This window comes from Trachurus trachurus (assembly GCF_905171665.1).
Source record: "Trachurus trachurus genome assembly, chromosome: 23".
Taxonomy (NCBI): domain Eukaryota; kingdom Metazoa; phylum Chordata; class Actinopteri; order Carangiformes; family Carangidae; genus Trachurus; species Trachurus trachurus.
This window is the reverse complement of record NC_139912.1, coordinates 2580803-2601296: the sequence shown is the minus strand read 5'-3', so window position 1 is coordinate 2601296 and position 20494 is coordinate 2580803. Positions and strand designations below refer to the sequence as shown.

Below are 20494 nucleotides of genomic sequence, written 5' to 3'. Positions count from 1 at the left end.
AGAGAGTGGGAGGGAAAGAGAGATAGAGATAGAGAGAAAGAGAGATGGAGGGGGCGGTGGCAGCGGCTTGTTGTTGGCACTTGGCAAAAACAAATGAGGAAAGAAGAAGCCTGATGAAAGAAAAGCACCGGTGAGGAGAAGTCAAGACGACTGTGAGTTCTTCTGTGAGTAAAACACATCGGAAACGAGTTCATTTAGAGCAACTTTAACATTTACAAAGCTTGTTTAAACTGGAGGAAGAGGATAAAACAGACTGAAGCTTGATTTTAAACATACATTTGCAAGGCTAAGCTTAAAACAAATGTGTATTTCTGGTGCAGGTGTAAAAGTAGCCTATGGCATTCACAAAGCAAGGAATTGAAAAGTTGTACAAGTAGGCTATGTCTCAGTTTAAGAAAATGTTTAAAAAAGAAAAGATAAGCATCTACAAAAAAGAAGGAGAAAGAGAAAATGTTTTCTTGTCATTACTATGTTTCATCATTCTTAATATTTTGAAATAGAGTATAATATTGGTATTGATAGTAAGCCAATGTAATTGTAACAACAGAGAGAGGCAGGTACACTGCAAAAACTCTAAATCTTTCCAAGAATATTTGTCTTATTTCTTGTCAAAATGTCTCATTTCTAGTCAAAACTAATCTCTTCCCACTTAAAATAAGACTCATCACCTAAAAATGTACTTGTTTTTAGATCATTTTCACTTGTTTCAAACAAATTTTCACTTGAAATAAGTAGAAAAATCTGCCAGTGAAAGCAAGTTTTTTTTTGTGCTCGTAATAAAAAAGAAAAACTTTCAGCTCCACTATCAGATTTTTCTAGTGAAAATCTGCTTGAAAGAAGTAAAAAGTGTCTAAAAACAAGCTGCTTTTTAATGTGATGAGTCTTATTTTAAGTAGAATGAGATTTGTTTTGACTAGAAATTACAATTCAACTAGAAATAAGACAAATATTCTTGATAAGATTTTGAGTTTTTGCAGTGTAGCTACTATACGTTTTCTTCATCCTGCTCCTTTTCATTCATGGTGACAATGTGTACATTATGTAAATATGTGCAACCATGTGAGGATGTAAACCATGAATGAAATAAATCGAAATGAAATGAAAAAAAAATAGAAAAGAAAGTGCTGCTGCTTTTGGTTTGTTCAGGTGTGAGCAGACACCTGTCGCTCCGTCAGTCTCAGGATGACCGTCACCTACTCCAGTAAAGTCGCCAACGCCACCTTCTTCAGTTTCCACCGGCTGCTGCTGCGCTGGAAGGGAAGCATCTACAAGCTGCTGTACCGAGAGTTCATGCTGTTCGTGCTGCTCTACACCGCCCTCAGCCTCGTATACAGGTCACACACACACACACACACACACACACACACACACACACACACACACACACACACACACACACACTAACACATGCACAGCACCTAAAACACTGCAAAAACTCATATATACCAAGAATATTTGTCTTATTTCTAGTCAAAATGTCATTTCCAGTCAAAACAAATCTCATTATACTTAAAATAAGACTCATCACATAAAAAGTAGCTTGTTTTTAGACACTTTTTTTTTACTTTTTTCAAGCAGATTTTCACTTGAAATAAGTAGAAAAATCTGATAGTGGAGCACGTTTTTCATTACAAGCACAAAAAACCTGCTTTCACCAGCAGATTTTTCTACTTATTTCAAGTGAAAATTAGTTTGAAACAAGTGAAAATGATCTAAAAACAAGTACATTTTTAGTTGATGAGTCTTATTTTAAGTGGGAAGAGTTTAGTTTTGATTAACCCTAGAACACTAACGTCGGGTGATTTTCACCCGTGAAATTATTATTTCATAATTTTCATTATGTTGCTGTTGTCTGAGTTTCATGGGTCCCTGGGTAGCTTCATACTGCTCACTGACGTCATTGAAAGTAGGCATGTTACCCTGCTCCCATCCCTAGTTTTTTCAGCAGGCACATGTTCGGGTGGATTTCACCCGACGTTAGTGTTTATGTATCTAAATCTGGCGACCATTTCTGGTGATGCTGAAAATTTTTCTTTTTTCTTTTTACTCCACCAAATAAAGCTCAAATGTCCAACAAATGGGTGGTCTGAAGGACAAAGTCCCAGCTCCATTAGTTTTTTTTTAAAGGAAGTTTTTGTTAAAGAAACCAAAAAAATCACAAATTTTGGAAATTTTTTTATAAGGTCACCATGATACCTTTTTTTCATTTTGTGAAACATTGTATAGTGGAAAATAGAGGAAATGTACTTCAATTTGCCATGTATTGTTGTATTTTAATATACTTTGATGAGAAATATTTTTTTATGGGTATATTATACGGGTAAAAAATACCCGACGTTAGTGATGATGTTACTTTTTTTAACGTTAGTGTTCTAGGGCTAGAAATGAGACATTTTGACAAGAAATAAGACAAATATTCTTGGAAAGATTTTGAGTTTTTGCAGTGATCATACCAGATTTTTGCATGATATAAATGTTTTCCTTTGCAGTTGTACGTCTCAATATTTCCTTACACTGCAAAAATTCATTCTTATTTCCTGTCAAAATGTCTCATTTCTAGTCAAAACTAATCTCTTTCCACCTAAAATACGACCCATCACCTAAAAATGTACTTGTTTTTAGTAAATTTTACCTTGTTTCAAACAAATTTATTGAAATATTTCAAGTGAAAATCTGCTTGAAAGAAGTAAAAAGTGTCTAAAAACAAGCTACTTTTTTAAATTACATGAGTCTTATTTTAAGTAGAATTAGATTAGTTTTGACTAGAAATGAGACATTTTGACTAGAAATAAGACAAATATTCTTGGTAAGATTTTGAGTTTTTGCAGTGTAGAAACAAACTCCAGCTGTGATCCCATAATGATCTGCAGTGGTTTTATTTTTACGATTTTGTGATACGATACCTGTGTCTCGATATGATATATATTGCAAAATGCTGAGATATATACAGGGTTTATTCGCTTTTTTCAACTGCAAATGATGTTTCCAGATGAAAACTTTGTTAACATGAGTTTTTTCTAATAAGATAAACTTCTAGTCTGTTCAGATCGATACGTTGGGTCGTTGTACCGATTTATCGCCATGCAAAATATCACAATATTATGCTGTAGCCTATCATTTTTTCCCCCCAAACCTGTAACATTCAATATCTGGCTGGTGATTTTATCAGAATAAGACGATGATAATAAACACTTCAAAGGGAAATCCTTTATTTATATAGGCTATAAGCTGTTATTGGCTGTTTGGAAGTTCTGCTGTTGCTTCATGAGCTAGCTCGTTAGCATAGCACAATTGTTTATGTAGCCTACAAGTTTTGCTTCGACCTCCTTCTGTTGATGTGACAAGAGACGTCTTCAGGACAGACTGGACGTTACAATGACTCAGTATTGGAAAAACGAAGAGTTGGGCTTGTTGGATCGGAGCTAGCTGGTTAGCATGTAGCCTATTAGCCTATTAGAAATAAAGAAGTAATAACATAACAATAGGGTTGGTTTCCACCGCTGGAGACGGACAGCTCTTTAAATCTTAATTAAAATCGCAATTAATGTAGAATAAGACAAACCAAACCAAATTTCACTCACAGAGTTTGTTTTTGTTTGAGCAGCACCTAGTGGCCGTTAGAGGAACTGCAGCTCATCACCACCTGAGTTTTGGCTTCAACTCTTCAACTCGTGGTGAACGTCTTTGTCTCTGTCTCCTCCAGGTTCGTCCTCACCGAAGACCAGAAGAGACTCTTTGAGAAACTTTCTATGTACTGTGACAAGTATGCCGAGCAGATCCCCGTCACCTTCGTCCTGGGTACGTCCACTTTCCACCATGCTGACATCTTTCTTTTACTCTTTAGCTTTGACTTATAACATGACATATAACAGTGATCCAACATACCAATGTTTGTACTTTGAAGGAATTTCAAAAGTTACCAGAACTGAAAGCTCTTAAACTAAATGAAAACTATAGTAAATAAATCAAACTTAATTGGTAGATCCCATCATTTATTTTTTGGGTGAAAGGTCTGAGTTTACATCATTCTCCATTTTGGTTGGATATTTAACCTCAGGTGAAGTTGGGTTTCAACGGGTTGTTGTTGTAAAGGTAATCTAATCGGATTTTGGATAATGGATTGGCTCAAATCTTGAAAATGTGATTTCAGTTCCATTCAAATTGGTCAAATAAACAATATATATTATGTAGTATTACATGTATTTATTAATTTATATTTTGCACCTGATTTTAAACCAGATTACAGTGATCAAATAAATTTAAAGTTAACTTTTGCTTATTCCACAATTGAAGAACTCTTCCCCAAATACTGGATAATTTTGTGAAATTTTAAATTTGAAGTTTGAATTTTGAAATTTCATGTTTGAATTTGAAAAACACATGGGACAATAATGTACTGTATATTTGCTTTTTTAATTAATCTAAAAAGCCAGACCAGATGGGGTCATTTAAAAAAAAAAAAAAAAGACTTTGAGTGACCCCATGCTGCTGTTCTACCTGTTTTTTGTTTTGTTTTTTGTTTTTTACCTACCTATCAGCCTTCAATATACACAGTCACATCTGGATTTGGTAATATTGAAAAGTTTGTATCTGGATCAGACTGATCCAATCCAATGTTGCTCTAAGTAAGACGGATTATGATCCTGGATAGCAAAAAAAGGGATTTCAAAATCTGGATAATTTTGATCCAGATTTCAACTTTTGAACAACTGGGCGCTGAAGTTTCACCTGGATTAACAAGTAGTGAACGTGAGGCCTTGTAGCTTCGACGATCCTAAAACACTGAGAAGATAAAACCAACCAAACTTTAACTGAGCTGAAGTCACTTTACCTTTACCGTCACACAACAGCGTCTTATCCCAGGTGATTATGGATTTGTTGTTATTAATTATCACGAGAGAGGAGACCGGCTGATATAATCTCAGTCCTCTGAGGCCTCGACGGCTTCACACTCAAACACAGTCACTGACAAATGGCTGTTGTTGTGCTCAGAGATACTTCAGGATATGGTGATATGGTGGTGGCCTGTAAGAGACTAAAAGCTACAGACCACAAAAGTCCATAAAGTCCATAAAGTAAAGATTGAATGATGATGGGAGACTGAGGGATTAGACATCCCATCAGGTCTGAGAGCGACTCTCGATCCCCCAGGAAGGGAGAGCGATGTCTGACTGTTACCGCTGCGCCGAGGCCACACCCGGATAAGTGGAAGAAAATGGATGAATGGATGTAAATTAGAGGCAGAATAAAAATAAAAAAAACCAAAAAATAAAACCCCAACTGAACTGCAGCTGCAGCTCAGCCTGAGAAACAGAGAGATGAGTGTTTGGTTCCCTCATTAGCAGCATTAGCAGCCGGCTAATGGAAACAGATCATTAAAGAGCAGAGAGAGAGCGGATAAAAGCAGGATGAGTGTTGTGTAGCTAATGACAGAGCACACACACACACACACTTATCTGTATGTTTCCTCATGTGAAAACAGCCCCGGAAAAATGTTATATTTGCATTTTTTTGGTTTGTTTTCGACTCTTTATAGTCACAGAAACACATTGTATTATTCAAATATATTATTATCATACATATTATTAACATATTATTAATAAAAAAAACACATTTTATATTAAACTTATGAATGAACTGGTTTGTGTTGCAGGTTTCTATGTGACTCTGGTGGTGAATCGATGGTGGAACCAGTTTGTCAACCTGCCCTGGCCCGACAGACTCATGTTCCACATCTCCAGGTACTTTAAAGGGATAGTTCACTCAAATTTCATTATCATCATTATCTCCTCCCCCTCATGTGGACTAAGGGCTGGGAGAAGTTTCAGAGTCCTCCGTGGCTTCTCTGAGTTACAGGGGGTCTCGGCGTAGCAGTGCATGTCCATATAACGGTTGCAAATGGATACCAACTGTCTTCGTAACAAAAAGACACACCAAAAAACATCCAAATACCTCCATGCTGCTCGTATGTAATGTCCGTCTTGTATTGAAGCCCCGAAATGCGAAATTGTTCCGAAAAAAATTAAATAAGTCCATATTTCAAGCTTGTCTGTAGCGGAATCTCGCGAGATTTGGACAAACTAGGAAGAGGAGCTTTGAGAAGCTTCCGCTACAAACAAGCTTGAAATATTTTTTTCTGAACAATTTCTCATGTTGGGGCTTCAATATAAGACGGACATTACATACGAGCAGCATGGAGGTATTTGGATGTTTTTTGGTGTGTCTTTTTGTTACGAAGACAGTTGGTATCCATTTGCAACCGTCATATGGACATGCACTGCTACGCCGAGACCCCCTGTAACTCAGAGAAGCCACGGAGGACTCTGAAACTTCTCCCAGCCCTTAGTCCACATGAGGGGGAGGAGATAATGAGTGAAATTAGAATTTTGGGTGAACTATCCCTTTAACAATCCATATTTATAAACATACAGTTTTGTATATTAAAGTGCAAACTAAGGTCACATTGTACAAACCAACAAATCTTTCTGTGGTTGTGTTTCCTGCAGCTGCGTTCAGGGTAAAGATGAATATGGCCGCCTCCTCCGCAGGACGTTGGTGCGCTACGTGAACTTGACGTCGCTCCTCATCTTCCGCTCCGTCAGCACGGCCGTCTGCAAACGCTTCCCCACCATGGACCACGTGGTGGAGGCAGGTGAGCCCCCAAAGAGCAATTAAAGGGATAGTTCAACATTTTGGCAAATTGAAATTGGCCCATTGCCATAATCCCTATAGTCATAGCAGTAGGTTTGTTACCTTTTAATTGTCGGTGCAAGCTGTTTTTAGAACGGCGGAGCAGAGCCGTGAGCTGCTCAGAGCTACGCTACGGAGGCTCATGGGATTTCTTGGTTTCCCTCATTGATCAAACTCATCAAATACACAATCCAACAACTCCACAACGCTCTGGTGGACAAGTTGTGACCTGCACATTCACCACACTATGAGATAATAACACAACGTTACCACACAGAGTTGTTGTAGAGGGAAATTCATGCAAAACTGTTGATGCGCGTTGCCTTCAGGGACAGTTTTTCATCAAGCAGTCTCTGTATTTCCCTCTAAAACAACTCTGTCTAACGTTGTGTTATTATCTCACAGCGTGGTGAATGTGCAGCTCACAACTTGTCCACCAGAGCGTTGTGGAGTTGTTGGATTGTGTATTTGATGAGTTTGATGAGGGAAACCAAGAAATCCCATGAGCCTCCGTAGCGTAGCTCTGAGCAGCTCACGGCTCTGCTCCGCTGTTCTAAAAACAGCTTGCACCGATAATTAAAGGTAACGAACCTACTGCTATGACTATAGGGATTATGGCAATGGGCCAATTTGACAAAATGTTGAACTATCCCCCTTTAAAACCAAAAATAAATAAGCAGATGATGTATTTACAGCAAATGCATTTGTCTATTGGTTTATTTTGTTACTTTTAGTCGGCCTGGATGACATTCAATATCCCTCTTAGTACTATACTATCACTTTGAATATTAAGTGTAAATGTTTCAGTTAGATGGGTAAAAACATGCCAGACTGGAATGTTGATTCGTAATGACAGATTAGAAAAAATAAATAAGTTTGTAGTAGGTGTTTAAATGATCAATAATTAGTATTATTGGCAGTAATACAGGGCTCCAAAATGTTTCCAGTGTGTTTGTCGTGTGTGTTCGGAAATGAAGGAAGTCAGGCAGAGTTCAGCTTCTTCCCGACTGCGTCTCTCTCGTCCTTCCTGTAACCGTCGTCTGATGTGGCTCGTTATCGACCAATTAGAGCTGCAGGAGCTCGGGCGACGACCTGCGTGTTGTCTCATCCTTCAGGCTGTGAAACCTCAGATAACTTCGTCCTGTCCGTCTGTCTTTTGTCTCCCAACATGTTTCTTTACCGCTCCGTCCAGTCTGGGTGAATAAACCCCGTATATATCGCAGCACTTTGCAATATATAAAGTATCGAGACACAGGAATCGTATCGCATGAGGGCCTCTGGTGATTCCCACCTCTACTGAATATTAACACATTAAAAATAAAACTAGGCTACAGCAGATCATTATGGGATCACAGCTGGAGTTTGTTTCTACACTGCAAAAACTCAAAATCCTACCAAGAATATTTGTCTTATTTCTAGTCAAAATGTCATTTCTAGTCAAAACAAACCTAATTATACTAAAAATAAGACTCAGCACATTAAAAAGTAGCTTGTTTTTAGACACTTTTTACTTCTTTCAAGTCTATTTTCACTTGAAATAAGTAGAAAAATCTGATAGTGGAGCAAGTTTTTCTTTCTTATTACAAGCACAAAAAACTTTTTTTTCTACTTATTTCAAGTGAAGATTAGTTTGAAACAAGTTAAAATCTACTAAAAACAAGTACATTTTTAGGTGATGAGTCTTATTTTAAGTGGAAAGAGATTAGTTTAGACTAGAAATGAGACAGCCCATAAATCCACCACACACTGCAAAAACTCAAAGTCTTTCCAAGAATATTTGTCTTATTTCTTGTCAAAATGTCTCATTTCTAGTCAAAACTAAACTCTGTCCACTTAAAATAAGACTCATCACCTAAAAATTAACTTGTTTTTAGATCATTTTCACTTGTTTCAAACAAATTTTCACTTGAAATAAGTAGAAAAATCTGCCAGTGAAAGCAAGTTTTTGGTGCTTGTATTAAGGAAGAAAAACTTGCTCCACTGTCAGATTATTTCAAGTGAAAATCTGCTTGAAAGAAGTAAAAAGTGTCTAAAAACAAGCTAGCCTACTTTTTAATGTGATGAGTCTCATTTTTAGTAGAATGAGATTTGTTTTGACTAGAAATTACATTTTGACTAAAAATAAGACAAATATTCTTGGTAAGATATTAGATTTTTTGCAGTGCAGATGGTTCATATCTCAGAGTTTCTACCTGTCGTCTCTCCTCCTGTAGGTTTCATGACTCCAGAGGAGCGGAAGATGTTTGAGAACATCCGCTCCCCTCACCTGAAGTACTGGATCCCCGTGGTCTGGTTCACCAACCTGGCGTCGAAGGCTCGACAGGAGGGACGCATCCAGGACAGCATCGACCTGCAGAACATCCTCAATGTGACCGACCGCTTCACATTAGTTCATATTCTCTGTCACAACTGGAACGTGTGAATGTTTTCACACACAAAAATAACAAAATCATTTAAGACTCAAGACTTGACCAACTTATCCAAGCTAACACAATGTAACTTCCACACACAAACAAAATATAAAACATTAATAGAAACAAAACTATGCCAGTCAAAATACTTGACCTGTGCTAAAAATTGATTATTTGCTCATTTAATTGACAAGAAATCAATAAATCAGATCAGTGTCCCAGCAAAAAAAAATTTTTAATTTCTGCTTTTTCTAGAATCTTTTTAACCTTTTTTTTTTTCTTTTGAAATTTTCCGTCTTTTTTCTAGAATTTTTTTTTTTTAATTTCAAAAATTTTACTGCTTTTTCTAGAATTTTTTTTTTTAATTTCAAAAATTTTACTGCTTTTTCTAGAATTTTTTTTTTTACTTTTTTTGAGAAATTCTTCGTCTTTTTCTAGAAAATTTTTGAACTTTTTTGAAATTTCAAAAATTTTACTGCTTCTTTTAGAATTTTTTTTAAAAACTTTTTTTGAGAAATTCTTCGTCTTTTTCTAGAAAATGTTTGAACTTTTTTGAAATTTCAAAAATTTTACTGCTTTTTCTAGAGTTTTTTTTTTTTTTGAGAAATTACTTGTCTTTTTCTAGAATTTTTTTTTGAAAAAACAATTTCTTTAGAAATGTTACCACTTTTTTCTAGTTTTTTTTTTTTTTTGGAGAATTTTTACCTCTTTTTGTAGGCTATAAACATTTTTGGAGAAATTGTACCAGCTTTTTCCCAGAAATTTTTCTACCATACATTTCTATATTTTTGCGTCCATTAGTCCAGCCTCCCATTTCTCCGACTTAAGTAACCCTAACCCTAAACCTAACTCTAAACCTGACCATAGCCCTCTAGAACGAGTCGGATTAATGGGTAGTCGGACTGACGTATTCTCCCCAACAAAACCACAGTCAACTTTGGCTCCTAAAACTCTGTAACACACACAAAAAAAGTTTTTAATAACAGAAACTCAAACTAAACTTAACTAAAGCAAAACTTGAGACTGAATGTAATTATAACTGTTAGCGCAGCAGAGCTGTGATTAGCAGCGGGAACACAGTCTGGGCTGGTTTGTACCTGATTAAAAGCAAACAGGCTGTTTCTACAGAGGATTTCCACTCTGTATGCAGATTGGGCTGAAGAGCCGTTATCACCCAAACACACTCAGGACTTATGACGATGACAAAACACCACGGCTGCTGCTTCGCTGCTAAAGCGGCTTCACAGTGTGCAGATGCTGCTGCCAGATGTTTCACAAAAGGACAGTTTGAGTCCTCAACTTAATAAATGAATGTGTTGAGACAGAAACATATAAATCTCTCATATATACTATATAGCCTATATGTATAAACTTTTATTGATCATTGTCTGTTCACTGCAAAAACTCAAAATCTTTCCAAGAATATTTGTCTTATTTCTTGTCAAAATGTCTCATTTCTAGTGAAAACTAAACTCTTTTCACTTAAAATAAGACTCATCACCTAAAAACAAACTTGTTTTTAGATAATTTTCATTTGTTTCAAACGTATTTTCACTTGAAATAAGTAGAAAAATCTGCCAGTGAATCTGCCATTTTTGTGCTTGAAAGAAAAACTTGCTCCATTATCAGATTTTTCTACTTATTTCAAATGAAAATATGCTACAAAGAAGTAAAAAGAGTCTAAAAACAAGCTGCTTTTTAATGTGATGAGTCTTATTTTACGTATGATGAGATTTGTTTTGACTAGAAATAAGACAAATATTCTTGGTAAGATTTTTAGTTTTTGCAGTGTTAGCATCGTGTTAATTTTTTACAAGTGCAATTAAAGTACCCAAAAACATAATTTGGGAGGAGCAGAGGGGCAGAACTGGGCCTGAAGTGCTGCTCTGATGTGAGATTAGTGCTGAAGTGAAACATGAAAGTTTCCCCATTAGGGTATAAAACATCCTGTCAGAGGGAAAGAGGCTCTTAAGCGTTGAAAAACACACTCGTGCCATCCTTCAAAACCAATTTGAGCCCCGGTCCCTGTTAGTCTGTGACCACATAAGCCAGACATGTAGGTAACGTGACACTCAGCAACTCGCTAGCTCCCACAGGGGAGGGCAATACTCTTTTTCCAATCAGCCTGTTGAGTTGGAGAAATCTGGGATGGGGTGCACTGCAAAAAACTCAAAATCTTACCAAGAATATTTGTCTTATTTCTAGTCAAAATTAAATTTCTAGTCAAAACAAATCTCATTCTACTTAAAATAAGACTCATCACATTAAAAAGTAGCTTGTTTTTAGACACTTTTTACTTATTTCAAGCATATTTTTTACTTGGAATAAGTAGAAAAATCTGACAGTGGAGGAAGTTTTTCTTTCTTATTACAAGCACAAAAGACTTGCTTTCACTGGCAGATTTTTCTACTTATTTCAAGTGAAAATTTGTTTGAAACAAATGGAAATGATCTAAAAACAAGTTCATTTTTAGGTGACGGTTCTTATTTTGAGTGAAAAGAGATTAGTTTAGACTATTTTGACAAGAAATAAGACAAATATTCTTGGACAGATTTTGAGCTTTTGCAGTGTGGGTAAGAAGCCGGTGCCAAACTGACAAGCCTATTGAATTTCTGTCTCTTCTTTTCTCTGTCCAGGAGATGAATCGCTTCAGGACTTGGTGTGCAACTCTTTTCGGCTACGACTGGGTCGGCATCCCTCTGGTCTACACACAGGTCGGCCCTGCATGCTGCATCTTCACAACGGATGTAGCTCATCTAATCATCTAATCATGATCATCCTCCATCATTAGTGTAACCGAATCACAGCCTTGAATCTCCTCCAGAGAGAGAGAGAGAGAGCCTGTCCCATTTCTCCACACTTGCACTGCAAAAACTCAAAATCTTTCCAAGAATATTTGTCTTATTTCTTGTCAAAATGTCTCAATTTTAGTCAAAACTAATCTATTTCCACTTAAAATAAGACTCATTGCCTAAAAATGTACTTGTTTTTAGACAGTTTTCACTTGTTTCAAACTAATTTTCAATTGAAATAAGGAGAAAAATATGCCAGTGAAAGCAAGTTTTTTGTGCTTGTAATAAGAAAGAAAAATTTGCTCCACTGTCAGATTTTTCTACTTATTTAAAGTGGAAAATTTGCTTGAAAAAAGTAAAAAAAAGTGTCTAAAAACAAGCTACTTTTTAATGTGATGAGTCTTATTTTAAGTATAATTAGATTTATTTTGACTAGAAATGACATTTTGACTAGAAATAAGACAAATATTCTTGGTAAGATTTTGAATTTTTGCAGTGTGGCTCAGTGCGCTTCGTTACGCACACACTTTGGTGACATTTTGCCAGCGGAACATATAGGCTATTTGCGTATAGTGTGCAAGCATGGATTAAGTGGCCAAGCGTGTGAGGGGTCTCACAGTCTCATGATCTACTCCAAAAGTGTCTCTATGCGCAAGATTCAAATCATAAATGTGTAAGCCCAACTCTGTAAGTAAATAAAACAACAAGAAAAACTAAAAAAACTAAAATTAAAACCATGAACAGAGCATGATGAATATAAAATATGACATTAAAAAGACATAATTATGAGATGGAAAGTTAATTTCATTTTATTGAGATTAATTCAATCGCATTTGATTTCTCTCTCTTCTTTCTGTTTTTCCCCTTCAGGTCGTCACTCTCGCCGTCTACACCTTTTTCTTCGCTTGTCTGATTGGTCGACAGTTTCTCGACCCCGAGAAGGGTCCAGCGGGCCACGAGCTCGACCTTTACGTCCCCGTCTTCACTCTGCTCCAGTTCTTCTTCTACGCTGGCTGGTTGAAGGTGGGGTGAACAACAACAACATCCCACAACCAGACCAACAACAGTGTACTATACTGTCCTATACATACACCTCATCTTTCTGCACTGAAACCTTTTTACACTGCAAAAACTCAAAATCTTTCCAAGAATATTTGTCTTGTTTCATGTCAAAATGTCTAATTTCTAGTCAAAACTAATCTCTTTCCACTTAATATAAGACTCATCACCTAAAACTTAACTTGTTTTTAGTTAATTTTTACTTGTTTCAAACAAATTTTCGCTTGAAATAAGTAGAAAAATCTGCCAGTGAAAGCAAGTTTTTGTGCTTGTAATAAGAAAGAAAAACTTGCTCCACTATTAGATTTTTCTACTTATTTCAAGTGAAAATATGCTTGAAAGAAGTAAAAAGTGTCTAAAAACAAGCTACTTTTTATGTGATGAGTCTTATTTTAAGTATAATGAGATTTGTTTTGACAAGAAATGACATTTTGACTAGAAATAGGACAAATAGCCTATTCTTGATAGGACATTTGAGTTTTTACAGTGTATTTCCTCTTGTTTATTTGTTAAAAACTACAATGAGCATCCAGCAACATTCCCTAACTGTGTCTTTCAGGATTTAACGTATAGATCTTGATGCAAAATATCAGACATATACGTATTTATAGTGTTGAGATTTATGACTTTGCACATTTTACAAAAAACATCCAGGTAAAAATCTGCAACAGCAACAACAAAAAAGCCCAGAATATATATCAACCCTCTGCAAATCAAATGACTCTCTCCTGTTTTCCTGCTGAGGCATGAACAGGCCTGTGGTTTGACCTGTCTCAACCTTGTTCTGTTATATTAATAACACACCATATAATGTTATTAATAACTTATGTGGTGGATGTGAGCCAGAAATGCTGCAGCGGAAAAAAAGGCGTCACAAGCGCTGAGGCTAAAGTTGTTTCAGACGACGATCCCGACTTTTACAAGAGTTCTGCTCTGTGTGTGTGTGTGTGTGTGTGTGTGTGTGTGTGTGTGTGTGTGTGTGTGTGTGTGTGTGTGTGTGTGTGTGTGTGTGTGTGTGTGTGATTGACAGGTGGCGGAGCAGCTGATCAACCCGTTTGGAGAAGACGACGACGACTTTGAAGCAAACTGGATCATCGACAGGAACCTTCAGGTCGGCTGATCGCTGCAACAATCAATCAATCAGTTTCAGTTTCAGTTTAATTTATTGACAAGGGACAATGTACATTAATAAAACATTGTAAAAAACAAATGTAAATGCACCTGAGTTAGCTAAAAAAAAGCTAGTTTTTATCGCCAGTCCCTCTGCTCTGCCTGATGATAAAAGGCAACCTTAAAAAAAGCAACAATGAGGTAAAATACCAAAAACATATTAATAAAAATACATTTGTAAGACAATACACACATTTGCGATAGCACCAAAAGACCAAGGACACATTCAATTCACATTAATAAATATACATTTGTAAGGCCATAACACACGTTTGCGGTGGCACAAGGTAGTTACACTGCAAAAACTCAAAATCTTACCAAGAATATTTGTCTTATTTCTAGTCAAAATGTCATTTCTAGTCAAAACTAATCTAATTATACTTAAAATAAGACTCATCACATTAAAAAGTGCCTTGTTTTTAGACGCTTTTTACTCCTTTCAAGCATATTTTCACTTGAAATAATCTGATAGTGGAACAAGTTTTTCTTCCTTATTACAAGCACAAAAAACTTGCTTTCACTGGCAGATTTTCCTACTTATTTCAAGTGAAAATTTGTTTGAAACAAGTGAAAATGATCTAAAAACAAGTTGATTTTTAGGTGATGAATCTTATTTTAAGTGGAAAGAGATTAGTTTTGACTAGAAATTAGACATTTTGACAAGAAATAAGACAAATATTCTTGGTAAGAGTTTGAGTTTTTGCAGTGTAGTGCTCATAATATAATCAGTTCTTAGTGCTGCCGTCATAGGGCATTAGCAATACATAGTATTAAGGAACAGGATTCATTAAACGAATCACTTTAACTATCTGGTTACTATGTAATAACTATCTGGTTACTACATATAGGAAGATACATGACAGAATACTTAATGCTTATCAATCAATAAAGCAAACAAGCCAACCAACCGGTCACTTCCTGTCCACCTGTCCCTCCAGGTGTCCTTGCTGGCCGTGGACGAGCTGCACATGAACCTTCCTCACATGACCAAAGACATCTACTGGAACGACTGCGACGCTCGTCCACCGTACACACTGGCTGCTGCCGACTACTGCATCCCATCGTTCCTCGGCTCCACCACTGACATGGGGTCAATATCAGACAGAAAGCTGATTGGTTTAAGCCAGTTTTCAGTGGGATGGTAGCAGTTGCAGTAAAGCTGTGAGGGGTGTTGTGCCGTCCAGCATCACCGTGGAGAGAACTGTTGTGTTTCGTAATGATCAGTCATGTTGTGTTAGTGTAATATGTGATACAACAGTTTTATCAGCAAAATGAAAAACCTTTATCTAACGTGTCTTCCAGACTCTCAGACATTCTCCACATTGATGAGGTCGACATTAGCGACAGTCGTCCACGGCAACAGGATCTTCATCTGCCTCGACGCCAAGAGTCGGTAATACACCACTTTTTATTATACTGTAACTCCACCAACAAGTTCTCGTTCTTCTTCCTGTGTAGTTTTATTTATCCATAAACAAATCAGAGCCATACACTGCAAAAACTAAAAATCTTACCAAGAATATTTGTCTTGTTTCTAGTCAAAATGTAATTTCTAGTCAAAACAAATCTCATTATACCTAAAAATATGTATATTTATACATATACATACATAGTTATACATAAAAAAGTAGCTTGTTTTTAGACACTTTTGAATTATTTCAAGTCTATTTTCATTTGAAATAAGTAGAAAAATTTCACAGTGGAGCAAGTTTTTCTTTCTTATTACAAGCACAAAAAACTTCCTTTCACTGGCAGATTTTTCTACTTATTTCAAGTGAAAATTTGTTTGAAACAAGTGAAAATTAACTAAAAACAAGTTAATTTGTAGGTGATGAGTCTTATTTTAAGTGGAAAGAGATTAATTTTGACTAGAAATGAGACATTTTGACAAGAAATAAGACAAATATTCTTGGAAAGATTTTGAGTTTTTGCAGTGTATGACACAGACAAAATGGGTAACGCTTTAATTTACGTGATAATGTCAAGAAATATCCAAGAAATAACAATTAATTGCGTCATAATGTCTAGAAACAGCCAAGAAATAACGGTCAATTGCGAGGACTTCGTCGAGAAAAATTCTGGCCTTTCCCAAAAAATTCAAAGCATGAAAAGCATGAGTAATCTTTTGCCTTTATGAAATTGCCTGTTATTTCTAGGATATTTCTTGACATTATCACGTAATTTGCAGCCTGTAAATTAAAGGGTTACCCAAAAACGTTGCAGGTCCTTGGTCGAGTCCGCCGGCTGCTGAGCGTTCAGGAGCCTCCTGACCTCCGACCCCCCCGGCCCGTCATCAAGCGGCACAGCAGTGATGCAACAGGAAGCTTCTTCCCAGACTTCAGGTGCAGCAGCGTTGATCTCTACCGGTGCTTCCAGCTGTAGTTCCCACTGCACTGCAAAAACTCAAAATCTTACCAAGAATATTTGTCTTATTTCTAGTCAAAATTTAATTTCTAGTCAAAACAAATCTCATTCTACTTAAAATAAGACTCGTCACATTAAAAAGTAGCTTGTTTTTAGACACTTTTTACTTCTTTCAAGCATATTTTTACTTGAAATAAGTAGAAAAATCTGATAGTGGAGCAAGTTTTTCTTCCTTATCACAAGCACAAAAAACTTGCTTTGACTGGCAGATTTTTCTACTTATTTCAAGTGAAAATTTGTTTGAAACAAATGGAAATTATCTAAAAACAAGTTCATTTTTAGGTGATGGTTCTTATTTTGAGTGAAAAGAGATTAGTTTAGACTAGAAATTAGACATTTTGACAAGAAATAAGACAAATATTCTTGGAAAGATTTTGAGCTTTTGCAGTGTGCTTCCTACTTCCTGTTCTTCATCCTGTGTTTCATCCCATCCAGGCTCAATCGTTCAGATGGGGCTGCCCCCTCCTCGTTGGGCAATCCCCCCTCCTCCATGGACACCCTGTCCACCCTGAGGGAGGTGAGCAGCAACCCTCCCTCCCCTGAAGGCTCACCCGCCTCGGCTGTTTTCCCCCGGCTCGTCGTCAGCCCGCCGTTTGGTGGCGTTCGTCTCAACGGGGACTCTTCTTCTAGAAACGCAGATGCAGAAAAAGCTCAGAACGGGTTTGATCGTTCCCCGACCGAGGACACAGCAGGCCTGGAAACCCCGAGGTGATTCATTCAGTATTCTTTCCAGTAATAACTTCTTGGTTTGGGGATAATGGTTTTAAAGGGATACGCCAACATTTTTTTTTCGTGTCTTGCCTCACTCCCGAGTCCATGACCAGCAGATAGACACCATCCTTTCGACTGTGTGTGCAGTAACAAGGGAGATAGAGCCGTATCGCCCGTAATTAGCTTAGCTCAAACACTGGAAGTGTATAGGTAGTGTTAGCCTGCCTCCTACCCGAGCCGAAATCAGCAGTCAGAAGCTGATTTCATTTTAGCTCTAAACTCTGTAAATATATCACTTTATCAACATTTCAAACATGTTTAGGCGAGAAAGTAGCCGTTTAGATCAGCAGTGTGTCGTTAATTTGTCTAAATACCAGGGGTCTCATTTATAACCGTTGCGTACGCACAAAACGGGGCTGAAAGTGGCGTACGTGACTTTTCACGCCAAGGTTGTGATCTATAAAAAACTAACTTGACGGGAGAATGTGCGCAGCTCTAAGCAAACTCTGACCCATGCGTACGCATGGTTTGGAGGAAAAGGGGAATTGGCGACACAGACGGTGTGGTGGTGAACTGAAGTCAGACTCAGGAAATGATGATTGAGAAGAACGATTATGTTTTTATTATCGGCCGTCACACATTTCATTTCAACCCGTATGCGTTAGATCCATGTTGCCACGGTGATTTAATTCAACAGCGCCCTTATTTTGCATCGGACTGATGTTTCAGAAACATCTTCTTAGAATCTAACTTAAAATTCAAAATCAAAATTCCTTCTCTATATTTAATCACCACCGTCTCTCCGTCATATTGTTCACTCCCAGAGCGCAGGAGGAGGAGAGGAGGCGCGGCTGCATGGGATAAATACATGGTGTAAATAACTATATGTTCCTATGATACTGTGTGAACATATGATCGGGAGTCAATTAAATCTCAAACCCTGGGAAAAAAAATCCAGTAGCTAATCGTTCCCACAATTGTTACATTCTCTTTTCTTGTTATCAAGAGAAGTGTCATGTTTGATCATTCCTCAGAATGTAACTGATTCTGCTAATTATTCAAAGTTTTATCGATCAGTCTAATTACTGTACATAATACAGTGAGCCCCGTGCGTAATTCTGCACCACGGCACCGCGGGAGGAGAAAGGAGGGAGAGGGAGACGAAGGGTTAATAACTCGTTTCAGATTAGAACTATTGTCATTGTTGTAACTATGTGCCGAACCGGGTCCAGCATGTGAGAGGCAGCGCACCAAAACAACACCGCGTGCCCTCTGAGCCGCTGACGCCGTTAACAGCTGCAGCAACACGTCACGTCGCCACTTTCACACCTGCAGCTGATTCACAACACCGACAGAACAACAGCACGTCAGGCTCATTGACATGCAGATCGCATTCATGTGGTGGTTTGCATTGACCTTCTACGGTTAAAACAGGGCGTGTACAGGGCGGAACGTGAAGCCGATTCAGGTGCGCACACTTGTAGGAACTCTGTGATTTATAAAGGGAAGTTTGCTTGCAAGTGTGCGTACGCAGGGTTTTATAAGTCTGAATATTTACTGGCGCACGCAAAACTTGGCTTTTGGGCGTACGTACACTTTTAGTAACGATCCCACGCACAGTTTTATAAATGAGACCCCAGCTGTTTACAATTTTGTTCGGACGAATTCGGCGCTACTCAAGCTAGCCGTTGTGACCAACGCACTTCCGGTTACTTTCACAAAATAAAACACCCGTTGCCCTTTACATACAGAAAACCATGACGATAGAATTTGTGCTTTTACTTTGAAATAGGAAGCTAACCTACCCTCGATGTAGCTAGCTTGAACCAAAATAAACCGTCTTTGCTTGAATCCTCCGTTTTGACCGATCTCGTCCCGTTAGCGGCATTTGACCGCTCAAGATGCCTTACCGGAGAGTTTTGTCAGCTCTGAGATGAAGATCGGCCCGCCGGTTTCCGTTTAGAGTTGCTGAAGAGTTTCTCTGATGACTTTAGGTGGAGGCAGGCTAACACTACCCATACACTTCCAGTGTTTGAGCTAAGCTAATTAGCGACTTTAGGTGGAGGCAGGCTAACACTACCCATACACTTCCAGTGTTTGAGCTAAGCTAATTAGCGGTGCGCCAGCTCTGCCCGTATCTCCCTTGTTACTGCACGCACAGTCGAAAGGATAGTGTCTATCTGCTGGTCATGGAATCAGGAGTGAGGCAAGACATGAAAAGAAATGTTGGCGTATCCCTTTAAATAAATCTCTAACAACCATAGTCTATTTGTTAGTTATACCTCTATTTGCTCCTTGACTTCCCCGTCCTGTCACTTCCAGGTCCCGCTCTTCCATCTGTTATTCACCCACTCAACTGGGACCAAAGGAATTCCGCTGGACGACTTCCCAAAACCCGCCACAAATCCGGCCCCGGGGTCGTCAGTTCTCTCTCCAGTTCTCCAGACAGTCGTCGAAGGCGTCGGTACGCAGTCTGCCGAGCCCCAAGGCCCTGGGGAGGCGGAGACGAGGCCTGGCTCGATTCCAGTCCAGAAGATCGCCCGCTCCGACTCCGGACACTCTGCAGATCCCCGATCCTGAGTACGATCACAACTTCCAGGGGACTGATGACGGTGAGACGGAAAGAACCAACAACAACGACGAAGTCAAAAGCGACGACTCCCAGTCACAGAGTTCGGAAAAGAAGTGAAAACCGCTCACTCAGAGAGACGTAACATCACCCCAGCAGAACCAAACCGAGCCAGAAACGGAGCAAGAAACGGCATTACTCAACTTTGGCCAAGAGGAATGCTCTACGTCGCTTATTGTTGGTGCTTTCAACCAACAAATCTTTGGGAAACTGGACATGTCAACCAACAATGTTTTGAAGCCTAGAAATGTGGTTTATTGCTTGTTTCCAGCTTTGTTATTGGAGACAAATATCTACACTTGGTAAAAAAAAAGGTGGAAAGATCAAGCAACAACTTCTGGTCATTGAAGACAAAGAGCGTCTCCATGCCTTAATATTTTCATAATGGAGAAACAATGCACACTTGAAAAAGCTAAATGAGTTTAACTTGTTGTGGAGCCATCTAGTGGCCGTTAGAGGAACTACAGGTGAGTATCAACTCTAAAGTACTGGTACTCAGGACTCTAAAGGTTTCTAGAACAAAATATTTTCCAGAACAAAATCCTCTGTCTGTCTGTGATGACTGTTATTTATGTCTGTTCTTATTAATGTGACTGAACATGTATCTG

General features: G+C 38.1%; 1 protein-coding gene across 1 annotated transcript; it reads left to right on the top strand.

The window, feature by feature from the left end:
- Positions 1 to 33: 33 nt before the first annotated feature.
- LOC311006678 (bestrophin-3-like) lies at positions 34 to 20412 on the top strand. Its single transcript, XM_083999571.1, has 14 exons — positions 34 to 164; positions 1147 to 1334; positions 3704 to 3798; positions 5654 to 5741; positions 6507 to 6652; positions 8904 to 9058; positions 11738 to 11815; positions 12764 to 12916; positions 13983 to 14063; positions 15061 to 15212; positions 15425 to 15515; positions 16346 to 16464; positions 16982 to 17254; positions 19580 to 20412. The coding sequence occupies exons 2-14, from the start codon at positions 1183 to 1185 to the stop codon at positions 19944 to 19946; spliced, it is 1950 nt and encodes a 649-aa protein (XP_083855697.1). The 5' UTR covers positions 34 to 164; positions 1147 to 1182; the 3' UTR covers positions 19947 to 20412.
- The last annotated feature ends 82 nt before the right edge of the window (positions 20413 to 20494 follow it).